A 12,402-nucleotide genomic window follows, 5' to 3' on the forward strand; every position below is an offset into this window, starting at 1 on the left:
ACCATTACTTGTACATTCTCTGCTCCTAATTGTGTTATAAGTGGGTCACAGAGAAAATCCATCTGAACAGAGTGACATACTAGTACAGCAGCTCACTTTCCTTCGTTGGGCTCAGCCACTGCCCACGTGACCACAGTCTATGTCCGTGTACAGAGAGAGGCTGAAACTTTCCCAAGTACGCTGTTGAGCACACCACTCCTTCTGGTTGTACAGATGGGCACATCTTTCTGCCTGAAGGTCTGTTCTTGACTGAATGGAAAAACTTCGAAAGGCTTAAGGTGTACAATGTGATAGCATTGACCTGGGTCTCTAGCTCGGGGAAGCATGATACCTTGATCCGATCTGTAAAACATGGGAGCAAATTTTATTTATTCAGTCATTTAACTGTGTTGATATACGTACTGGTCCACTCAATGTAAGAAATGACCGTAGAGCTTCTATTGTGTAGTCATTTGAATTTACACATATACTTGATGGTTTAAGAAATACACACACAGCCCTGGCCAGGTGACCCAGTTGTTTGAATCATCGTTCCATACACCAAAAGGTTGTGGGTTTGATCTCCAGTTCAGGCATGTGTGGGAAACAACCGATTGATGTTTCTCTTTCCCATACTTCTCAATCTCTCTCAGGTCAATAAAAGTATCCTTGGGTGAGGATAAAACACACACACACACACACACACACACACACTTTCTTTGAAAAGTCAGTTGTTGAGGTGATGATGGTGGTAACATTCAAACAGCACACAAGGGTCCAGGATAAAAGTAACCATCCCAGACCTCAGAGCCAACTGTGGTTCACAGTTCAATGTGTGTTTTCACATTTCTGCGCACACACAAACACTCACATGTATGTATGTCGTTTTTGTGTTACAAATAGTCACACACACCTACTCACTGTTTGAATCTTATAGTTTAGAACTTACATCTTGCAAATCTTTCTATGTCAGTACACAGAGGGAGGTTAGGTCTTTACTCTATCATCTTTTTGTGTGTGTGTATTATGGTTTTTAAACATTATTCCAGGGCATCGAAGCTTTGTTTTGAGTGCCTCTTTTTCCAGGTAATTTGAAGGATCTCTACCTGCTCTGGCTCTCAGTATTTACCTTTATAACTTCATGCCGAAGCCTTGTGCTCCAGCTGCATTTGGCAGCGTCTCTTCTTGCTTCTTCTGATAAGGTTGTCACGATGGTTTTTTTCCCCTTTCCTTTCTTCTGTGAACTTTGCCAGCTTGCTTTTATATCCTTTCACTATCTTGCCTCTTTTCTGAGGCTTTTATCTGTTCTTTGAGATCGGAGTTCAGAGAAGCCATATTCTTATTAATACATCCATCACTTTCATCTCTTTGGTGGCATCATTTTTGGATGCATATGTTTTACCCTTAGTTGGTCATGTTTCTTTCCTCCTTTATTTCAGGGTTTTGCCAGGTCCCTGGCCAGGTCTTCCCGGGCAGTCCCTCAATTTTGAAGGTTCTGTGCTTGGTGAGCCAGCTGTGCCCTGACACGTAGTGCTGGGGAGGAGCCGAAGTTCAGTCATCCGACTCTCATTTCTGCCCTCAGGGCCTAACAGTGTGTAGCAGTGAAACCATTAACTACAGTTCCTCATATCATCATCTAGCTTTTTATTTATTTTTAAAATGTTTTCAGTGCTTTTTAAAAAATACATATTTTTATCGATTTCAGAGAGGAAGGGAGAGGGAGAGAGAGATAGAAACATCAACGATGAGAGAGAATCATTGATCTGCTGCCTCCTGCACGCCCCCTACTGGGATGGAGCCTGCAACCCGGGCATGTGCCCTTGACCGGAATTGAACCTGGGACCTTTCAGTCCACAGGCCGGTGCTCTATCCACTGAGCCAAACTGACTAGGGCATATTGCTTTTTTGTAAGAGTGAGAGGAAGGGAGAGGGGGAGAGAAACATTGATGAGAGAGAAACATAATCGATCGGCAGCCTCCTGCACGCCCCCTTCCGGGAATCAAGTCCACAATTTTATTTTAGAGCCAAGGAGAGGGACACCGGGAAGCAACCTGTCCAGCTTTACACAGGTCGCATGCAGCGCGTGCGGGAGGTGGGCTGGCAACCCCAGCAGCCTGCTGTGCGGATGGCGCTTCTGAACCATGTGGCCTGGCCCGGGCCCGCAGTGCTGACACACGGAATACTGCAGCCCAGCTCTCTGGCCTCCCCCATCCTCCAGGCTCTCTTCCAGTCCAGGCCATTCTCACCGCGGCCAGCCAAACCTTTCTGTAACTGCCCTTCCACCCTTCCCTTTCAATAAGGAGGATTCAGGGAATGATAATTTAGTACCCAGAACCACCAGGACGCCTTTTAAGTAAAACCCTCAGTCGCCTGATTTCAAGACCACCACAATCTGACTCGCTCTACCAATCCAAACGCTTCCTCGCTTTTCTTTGCAGAAGAGTTGAATAAAGACGTGCATTTATATCATGTTAACTGTTCCAATAGTTTAGATGTCTTAATGGTCTGCCATCTGGCTTGCCTTGGGAGTTACCTTGAGGTAACCTAAGTGAACACTAGCTTTTCTTTAGAATCTTATCAAAAAGCAGTGACATTTCCCCCATTCGTTTTGTGAGTGGTTTTCCCCTGAGATAAGAGATGTTTGTGGTTGTAGGCCAAGAACCTTTAAGAACCCAGGTGTACCTAGAAAGAGACTATCTGCCCTGGGGGAACTCCTACCCCTTTGGTTCCTCTCTCTCTCTCTCTCTTTCTCTCTCTCCCCCTCTCTCCCTCCCCTTCCCTATCTCCTTACTCCCTTCCACTCTCTCTAAAAATCAATGGAAAAAATATGCTCGGGTGAGGATAACAAAACAAACAAAAAGATATGTTGTTGTTTTTGCGGGGGGACCAATCCTTTGAATTTGGGAAACAGTAGATTCTCTCTTCTAAAGTACTTAGGCTCAGACTTACAGACACTTAGTAACTGTAAGTATTGGGGTGGAGGGGGAGAATTAAAATTTAAAGTCCAAGCTTGCCTTTTGATAACAAAATTAGAAAAAATAAGCCTGTCACCAGTGGGATTGGACTTTGGAGGTAACTGGGCGATGGATCCCTCCTCCATTCCCTACAAAGCCGGATGTCTCATCTGTTGTGTCTGTGAATGGGGTGGTGCCTGTTAAGGGGGAAGGGTTTCACCTGGGCAGCCTACCTGAGCCCCAACTCTGTGATCTCCAAACCATCTTCAGATGGTCCTTTGGACTCCTCTCCTGTTGCTAAGAAGGAAGGTGACCTGGGCTGGGTGCACACACGTTAGTCACTGAAATGAGGTTATCCCGCCCCCCAACTCCGCCCCTGGGTCACTCTTACTGTGTTACTAATAATACTCTGGCTCAGAGAGTGGGCTCAGAACACAGAAAGAGGTTCGAGGGGCTCCCAGTTCTCCCAAGGATGTGCCATGACCACTGCCATTCTAAGGGCCCAGGAGAGCGCGGACCCGCTGCATACAGTGGGTGTTGGGGATCAGGGCTTCAGCCCGTCACAGAACCGGGATGCGAGTCTGTGACCTGGTCAGCCTCCCCAGAGATGAGGCCACTCTGACTCTGTCACTGACAGGACCCCATCTGGGAGGTGCTAGGAACAGCACCCCACCAGGTACAGCCACCCTGTGGGGCCGTCGGGGCAGCCCCTGGCTATGCCTCCTCCCCGATGCCTCTCTCTTTAGAAACTGAGCCCCAATCAGTCTCAGCTTTGAACTTCCCTAAACCCCAGGGCCTCGGTGTCCCTCGTGTGTCCTGACACTTTGGAGCCTCCCTCCAGGAGCCACACAGGCCCGGGGTGCACTCTGTCCCGGCATCCCGCATCCCCTCGGGAATCGTGAACACGGGCAGAGCGGCGCTGAGCTGGGCACTGCCCTCAGCGGGCGCCCGCGCACAGGTAGCAACGTGCTTCCACATGCAGGCCTCAGTTTACACGCGCAGGTTTTTACTGTAGCAGAATCCTACATTATTGCATTCTATGGACTTTTAGGGATGCTTGGAAATAGTAAAAACGAGAGTTAAAATCTGAGACCACCAAAGGTCATGTGGATGATTTCCCCCCTAAAATGGATGCCTTGTTGTTTATTTGGAAATTACTCCAGTTCCATGTCATTGCATTGCCTTGGCACCTCTCCAGACCCCTCCCAGCTCTCGCTCTGCCCTGCCCCCCCCCCAAACTCCAGGCCCCAAATTTCTGCCCTGGGATTTCATGTGCCTGTGGGTACTGTGACCCTCCAGGCCGGGGGGAGAGGACGCTGCTGACTGTCCCATGTGAGGGCCCCACTGGGACCCGCTTACCGTGCCTTCCCTGTGCTCACAGAACACGTTCAGCATCACCGCCAAGAAAGCTGCCCTGGACGTACTGCTGCCCGACGGAAGGAGCATGGAAGTCGAAATCCTCACATCAGACACGGCCGAAAGGGTCCTGGAGGTAAACATCACCTACATGCCAGCCCCAGATGGAAGGCAGGGAGCCTTGTCTGAAGGCAGGGACTAGGACACGGTCACCTTCTGGAAGCTTCCCGCCTACCCTTCCCGCTGGGTGATCTACCTGTGGAGATGCTGGGGTTTTCGGGGAGACTGGCCGAGAACCCGAGCTCCAGCCTGCCCACCAGGCCTCTGCTTTTCCTCTCCCCGTGGGCACCGACTTTCCAGCGTCTCCTAGGGCCTCCCACGCCAGCGGTCAGTCCCCTGGCACTCGGCTGGGGGTGTGCCCCGGGAATACGCCAAGCGCTTTGTTACGGGGTGCTCCGTGGTTGGGGACAGAAGGACAGTGGGGCCCAGGTGAGGCTGCAACAGGCCGCACCCAGGTGGACTGCTGCTGCTGCTGCGACAGGTTCTGGGAGAGAGTGACACGGGCTTCTCAAAGGCAAAACCAGTCGTCCCTCCTCCCTCACAGCGAGAACCCTGAAGCCAGCGGCCCAGCAGGCCTGGTCCTGAGCCAGAGCTGAGTGTGAGTTCGTTGAGGACTCCAGGGTGAGGCCCAGAAAGCACTGGTCCCTCCTCCAGACATGGCCGCGCTCAGCTCTGCCCTGGGCCTGCCCTCCCTCCGAGCTGGGCTGGGGAGGGGACACCATCGCCCCACACCCACACGGTCCCAGGCCCCTTCTCTTTGGAGGGTTTCCGTTCTAGTCCCGCAGGGAGACATTCACACAGAATATGAAGTTATACGCAGGAGGACGTGGGAAGTTTCTAGGGCCAACCGGCCAAAGGCCGGGTAGGATGTTCTTGTGCTGGGGTCACGGCATCTGATGCCTCCTGAGCTGAAATGGACAGAAGTGCTCCCTGCTGGGCTCCCAGCTCTCAGGTAGCCTTTACCTAAGACCTGGGGCACGTGTGTGTGTGTGTGTGTGTGTGTGTGTGTGTGTGTGTGTGTGAAGTTCTCCACATCGTGACTCTTTCTAGCCCAGAGATGCAAGCCTGCTCTCGTCCTCCTGGCCTCAGAAGCTCTTGGCTCTGCCTGGTCACCATCATTGCTAAAGGCACTGCACACACCCCACCCCAGCCTTTTCATGGCACCCACCCAGTGTCTGAGGCCATCCATTGAGAAGTGACCCTCGGCTCCTCCTCCCTCGGCCCTGAACCCTCCTGCACTGTATCCCACATCTCTCTCCTAGTCAGCCCCCTCTCCTGTCTTCTCCTCTGTACCCCACTCCCCTAGTTCAAGTCCTCATCATTCTCATCATTCTCTAGCACCCCCCACCCCCAAATAGTCTCCCTGCTCATCTTCTGCACAGATTTCCAGAATGATCTTCCTTAAAAGCATCAAAGAACTTGAAACTTAATGCTGGAGAGAGTTTATACCAACCCCAAACCACAGTTCCCTCCAGTGCTCTCCCAGGACCTACAAAATGGGAGACAGATAGATCCATAAATGAAGGAGGGTAATGGTGAGGGCGGGGACCGTAAACGCAGATACCTCTGGGGCCGGGCGGGTAACTCAGGCCCAGCCTCAGATGTAAGATAATTTGGAAATGGTTGGGCCTTTGGAGGCCGGGGGAGCACCTGCCCTGCCTGCTAGCATCATTATGGACATGTTTTCACACACGGGGCTCACGGGCCATGCTAGACACACCTGCCGCTGAAGCTGGCTGCCGGTGGGCCAGCCGGGTCTCCTAGGGGCTGGGGTGAGGACAAGCCCTAGATTCAAATGGCCGTGGTGCACGTCAGAGCTGTGTGAGTTTGGGGAAGTCACTGAACCTTTCAAGACTATGTCTGAGTAATTCTAGAAATAGCTCATGTTCCATCAGCAGTGGTGGTTTTGGCTACTGATCATTGGTGGTGGTATCAGTATTAGAGGTAGTGTGAGTAAGTATTGAATTGGGCAGTAAGACTAGGACTCCACAGTATCATCTTTGGATGATACTGCCCCTTTCTCCCTCCTCACTCCTCTGTGTTGACATGTAAGCTTGTGTTGTCACCGAATGAATGAGTCAGAGAAGAGAGAAATCGAATTCGAGTGGACATGGGTCATCTTTACTTCAGGACGAGATATAATCCGTTACCAGCACACTCTCCCCTTCCTTCCCCCCCAGTAGAGGAGTCCTGTGGTTTTGGTTTCGGTTTTCTGCAAGGGCGTGGGAAAGACAGTGAGGGAGAAAGGAGAATGGGAGAATGGGGGTCAGTGCTGGGGAGAAGTGAAAAGTGCCCAGGTTCTTTATTCGCAAGGCGACACGGAGAACACCCACTCCTGCCGCATGGGGGATTTTTGGTGCGGAAAGTCCTGCTTTGAGCCTGGTGTCTACCACTTCCACCGTGAGAACCTGGAGCCGTGGTTGAAGTGTCGGCTCACGCACGGGGCTGTAAAGGCGTGTTAGAGGTGTTCCTGGGGGGTTAGAGGTGACCTAGGGAATTCAGGTGGGGTGTGTAAAGAAATCACTCAGGAGCCCAGTCCTATAGAGCAGTGGTTCTCAACCTTCCTAATGCTGAGACCCTTTAATACAGTTCCTCATGTGGTGGTGACCCCCAACCATAAAATTATTTTCGTTGCTACTTCATCACTGTAATTTTGCTACTGTTCTGAACCGTAATGTAAATATCTGATATGCAGGATGTATTTTCATTGTTACAAATTGAACATAAAACACAGTGATGAATCACAAAAACAATATGTAATTATATATGTGTTTTCCGATGGTCTTAGGCGACCCCTGTGAAAGGTTGAGAACTGCTGCTATAGAGGCAGCGGGCGGGCTGGTGGGTGGGGATGGAAGTTCCTGCTAAGCGAACATTGCGGCCTTGTGACCCTTGGTAAAAACGCACCCATTGGTGTCGACATGAAAGCCCTTTGATGTGAAGGTCAAAAAGGAATATGAAATGAGGGAGCTCTTGTCTGGGATACAAGATTTCACTGTGCAAACCCCATGCAACTTAGACTTGAACTTCACTGGAGGCATCAGAGAGAAGCAGGCCTGGGGTACCAAAGACTCGTAGCTCATAGAAGTGGGGGCAGCCAAGAAGTGGGGACTCTCCCTCTCCCCGATATCTGGTAATTCAGCCCACAGGAAGGTAAATGTCCCGGGACAGATCTTCGTGGAGAGTGAGTGCTGCCCTCCAGTGGACAATAAAGTCCAAACAATGACCCGGGAGGCACGCCCACACCTGACATGGGACAACCAGCCTCAGCTCTGTCCATTGTGGTGGGAGGTGGGACAGATTTATTTTTTCTTCTTCACTCTATATGTTTTTTTAAAATTTCTAGATTTTCTAAAACAAGTGCATACCATTTTAGATACTTATGATTTAGATTCTTTAGATGCTGGTATTTTATGAAAATAAAATGTTGTTTTTTGAATTAACTTTAGAAAGCTAAAAATTACATACAAATGCAAGAGAATATTATTATTATGATCCTTTACTCTTTCCAATAGGAAACATTTCTTTTAAGGTCTGCTAGCCCATTAAAGAGCTTCTTATTGTGTTTACAGGCAATTTCAAATTCTGCACATCACAGGAAACGTGGTTGGACACTTCTAACTTTTACCCCTTTTTCTTGTCTTTGGTTAAAGGTGGTGTCACACAAAATTGGACTGTGTCGGGAGCTCTTGGGCTACTTCGGCCTCTTTCTCATTCGGTTTTGCAAGGAGGGCAAGCTCTCTGGTAAGCGCAGAGGGAATGCCACGGAGGCAGGTGCTCAGCCCAGAGATGCAGGAGCACAGCTGAGGGGAGGGCACCCCTCAGGGGAAGTCTCAGTGTGTGGGCCTGCTGGTCTCCACTCCTGGACGGGAAGTTTGGGGGTGAGAGGTTGTGTCTGTGCTCAGGGTGAGCTGGAGTCACGTAGCCCTGAGAGGTGGCATGGACAGGAGCAGGAAGTCGGGTCTTTCCAGGGACTGTACTTCCCCTTGTGCCTGCCCCAGTCCCAAGCCAATGTCTGTCTCACCTTTACCCACGCGCCCTGTGCTGACCTCAAGACACCCCAGAACCCCCTTCTGAATGGAGTGCAGGGCTCTAGGCATCGGGACATCTCATCCCACCATCGTTTCTCCTTGTCAAGGAATATTTGCTAACAAGTCCAGCTGACACAACTAAGTTCTTAGATTTTTAAAAAAGTTATAACAAGAGAGTAAAAGACGACAGTCCCATTCACATAGCCTTTGCTTTCTCTACAGTGCATGTCTAGATACTGCAAGATTTTTAGTCGTGAAATGCTATAGATCAGTGGTTCTCAACCTTGGCTGCACATTAGAATCATCTGGGAATCTTTTTAAAATACTGATTTCTGGGCCTCATCCTCCGGAAATTCTGTTTCTTTGTTACTAATGTTGTGGCCTCACCCCATAACAAAGAAACAGAATTTCCGGAGGATGAGGCCCAGAAATCAGGATTTTAAAAGATTCCCAGGTGATTCTAATGTGCAGCCAAGGTTGAGAACCACTGCTATAGATTCTCTCAGAGTTTTTTACATTTGTCCTCGAGAGGCCGCGGGGAGGTGGCTCGCAGGTGAAGTTAAGGGCTCTGGATTGTGGTGTGCTGGCAAGGGCACCGGGCCTCTCTGGACTGCAGTCTCTCCATCTGCATCCCAGGGTAACAGAGAGCTCACTCAAGATGCTGGTATTTTATGAAAATAAAATGTTGTTTTTTTGAATTAACTTTAGAAAGCTAAAAATTACATACAAATGCAAGAGAATATTATTATGATGATACTTTACTCTTTCCAATAGTAATGCTTTATGTTCTCATGTTAAAGCCCTGGATGTAAAATAAACTACCTGTGCTCTCTTAACCAGTCAGATGCCCCTTCCCCTCTCTCTAGTCATGAAAAAATTAGCGGAATTTGAACTCCCTTATGTGAGTCTCCGAAGTTCTGAACTGGAAAACTGCAAGGTCGGACTCCGGAAGTGGTGAGTAGGCGTTGTGACGTCAGCATTCGAGGCTCTTCTGCCGCGGCTGATCAGAACTGGCCATCCTCACCTGTCGGCTCACAGCCCCACCGCGAGCCAGAGACCAGGGGAGCTTGGAGAAGGCAAGGAGGAAAGCAGTGAAGAAGACAGAGAGGGGGATGACAAGACGGTTTGTCCTCAAGGAAGGGTGTGGGGGATGATTTTCACTGGTTTCAAGTAAGTACTCGAGGGGTATTACATGAAGGTGGTGGCCATGAAGGGCAAGCTTGAACAAGAAGGGCCGCTGGGGTTGGGACTGAAACAGGTAATGGCAGGAAATTACTGACTCTATTGACTGAAGGAATTGGTTGAGGATTGCAAGCAGATCACTTCATCTGTTAAACTGTGGTACAGTGGGGCCTTAACTTACAAGTTTAATTCGTTCTGAGACCGAGCTCATTAAGGAGCTCGTTAACTCAAATTACTCTGTCAACTCAATGCAAAAAATTGGCTGAGAGACAGCTGGTATCTCAAAAGACTCGTTAGTCGGGACACTCGTAAGTCAGGGCCCCACTGTATTCCCTGAAGGCCAAGGGTGGACTCAGCCAACTTGCAGTGCATCTGAACTCTAAGTGGTCGGCTTACATTCCTAAAGGATTTCAACAATACACGCTTATAGACCAGGATCAGCTGTGTTCCTAGATCAATAGGGCACCTGGCAGAAAATGCTACCGTTTCCCCCAGAAACAGAGGGCCCTATAGAGAGTGAACAAACAGAAGAAAAAAGAAGCAGGACGCTCCCCTAACCCACCCCGACACATAACCTATAACCTGTAGTCACTACCAAGGCCGTATTGGATTGCATCTTTGATTCACTCTCTCCCAGCTCAGTTATTCTGTAATCTGAGCACAGAAGCTTGAAAGAAAGGCATTTTGAAATCTAGGAATAGTCGTTACCTTGACCTGGTGTTGCCCTGTGAGAACTCTGGTCTGCGGTTTTGAATTTTGGAAACATAGTCCCAGCAAGGCTAGAAGTTCATGTACGGTTATTCAGAAGTATTCTGAGAAACGGTCAAAATCTGGAACGCTGAGAAGGGAGAAGGAAAAACCCTTAGCAGTTCCATCTAAGGGTTTATCGAGTAGCTGTTCTTCTGGAAGCTGTGTAGTATAACGAGTGGCTGAGCACAGTTACTCCTGGGGTCACAGGATGGGAATCTAAGTCTCAACTGTCTCAGGATTTAGCCAAAAAACCTTAGCCAAATCATTTAAGCTCTCTAAGACTCCGTTTCTCTATCTGTAAAATGGGAATAATAGTAATAGAGTCTACCTCATAGGATTATTGTGAGGGTTAAATAAAATGATCCCATATGCTCCATACCTTTTGGCCTTGCTTGTTATTGTTATCTTGAGGATAATAATAATGACAGCAACAACAATGCCTGGGGCTTAGACTTGTTGCTCATGAGCTCTTCAGAGAGCCTGAGATCAAAGGAGAGATGAGGACTCTGTCCCTCACCTTGAAGCTTGAATAGAACATTGGGCTTTGCCTATGTCTTCGTTCAACAGGCAAATTCTATCTAGATCCTAAGCGCAAGATAAAATGTCTGCCTACAAGCCAGCATCTCACATCCGGGCATATTGCCTTTGCTCTTGGGAACTGGGAGGAAAGGAGGTCTCACTCCAGTTGTTAGAGGTGAGGATCAGGTCACCAGACTGGGGGAGCCTGGCGCAGGATCCTGCTGGTGCCCGGTCCACTTTGGGGGTGAAGTCTTGCAGGATGGGGGCAGGAAGGCGAGCTCTGTTGCCGGGAGCTGTGGGATTCCCAGCAGGCGAGCCTGGCGGTGAGGCCTCATCAGAGTCTTAGGGATTCTCCTCTGCCCATGAATTCCCTGGTGCACCTCTCCACGGAGGACATGGTCCCTTCCAGACCAGAGGATGCCCGCCCTGGCCTCTCCGAGCCCCGGGGTGGGATGGGTCGGGGCTCTCTAACTCTCTGATGTAACAGTTGCCCCCGGGATGCATGAGCGAAATAGTAGCTTCTGAGTAGGAATGCTTCAGCTGCTTGGCCCAGGCCCAGAATGAAGTTGATCTTCAAGGAGGATTGCCATCCTTTTCCTCGTCTAAGCCAGTCCCGTCGTCTGTTCGCCCTGCACATCTGAGTGCTGGGGCTCTGCTCACCTCTGCCCTTACCCTCTTCTGACTTCCTGTCGGTTCTTAGCCTGCGACTGTGCTTAGACAGTGACTGTCATTGCCGTTCATCCTGCGGACTCTGGATCTGTTAGTCGGACGCGGAGCCCTGCTGTTTGCAGGTCACTTTGCCCAGGCCCAGAGGGGCAATTCTGAGGAGGACCCAGGCCCTGGGCTCAAGGGTCCTCACACTTGTTATCAAGATCAGCTTGAGCCCTAACCGGTTTGGCTCAGCGGTTAGAGCGTCGGCCTGCAGACTCAAAGGTCCCAGGTTCGATTCCGGTCAGGGGCATGTACCTTGGTTGCGGGCACATCGCCAGTGGGGAGCGTGCAGGAGGCAGCTGGTCGATGTTTCTAACTCTCTATCCCTCTCCCTTCCTCTCTTTAAAACATCAATAAAATATATTTAAAAAAAGGATCAGCTTGATCAGAGCAGTGATCAGGATGAACTCGGGGTGCGGAGAAAGCACAGAGGAGGGGACCTGAGGGTGAGGCTCTCCAGGAGGAGCAGACAGGTCAGGGTGGAGGTTGGTGAGGCCAGTGGCCTTCCAGGCAGAGGGAGAGGAGAGAAAAGGTGGTTGGGCTGGAGAGGGTCGGGGAGGGGAGGGGGTAAGAGCTGGAGCTGGAAATGAAAGCTGGGGTCCTATGGAGGGCCTCGGAGGGGAGCAGGACAGATGACCTGACTTCTGGCTAGGAGGGTCTCAAAGGTTACCCAGGAGAGACCGCTCCTGTTAGAATGTGGAGCGTGAAATGAGGGAACACGACTGAGGCAGAAGGTCTGGGGGAGGAGGTTACCAGAGCAGCTCAGGCAAGAGAGGAGGGTGGGTGGCCTGGGCACCGGGGGGGTGGGGGTCATACGGATGTGGGTCCGGGCAAGTGAGAGCGCCGGGTATTGAGGGTGG

At 50.2% G+C, this 12,402-nt stretch overlaps 1 protein-coding gene across 3 annotated transcripts in view; it reads left to right on the plus strand.

The window, feature by feature from the left end:
* SNX31 (sorting nexin 31) overlaps positions 1 to 12,402 on the plus strand; it is a 35,338-nt gene that overhangs the window by 2,536 nt on the left and 20,400 nt on the right. For all 3 annotated transcript variants that reach the window (XM_006760287.2, XM_006760288.2, XM_006760289.2), the window contains exons 3-5: positions 4,315 to 4,425; positions 8,003 to 8,093; positions 9,247 to 9,334. In XM_006760287.2, coding sequence (XP_006760350.1) covers positions 4,315 to 4,425; positions 8,003 to 8,093; positions 9,247 to 9,334 — 290 coding nt within the window. The remainder of the gene's footprint in view (positions 1 to 4,314; positions 4,426 to 8,002; positions 8,094 to 9,246; positions 9,335 to 12,402) is intronic.

This window comes from Myotis davidii, unplaced genomic scaffold, assembly GCF_000327345.1.
Source record: "Myotis davidii unplaced genomic scaffold, ASM32734v1 scaffold497, whole genome shotgun sequence".
Taxonomy (NCBI): domain Eukaryota; kingdom Metazoa; phylum Chordata; class Mammalia; order Chiroptera; family Vespertilionidae; genus Myotis; species Myotis davidii.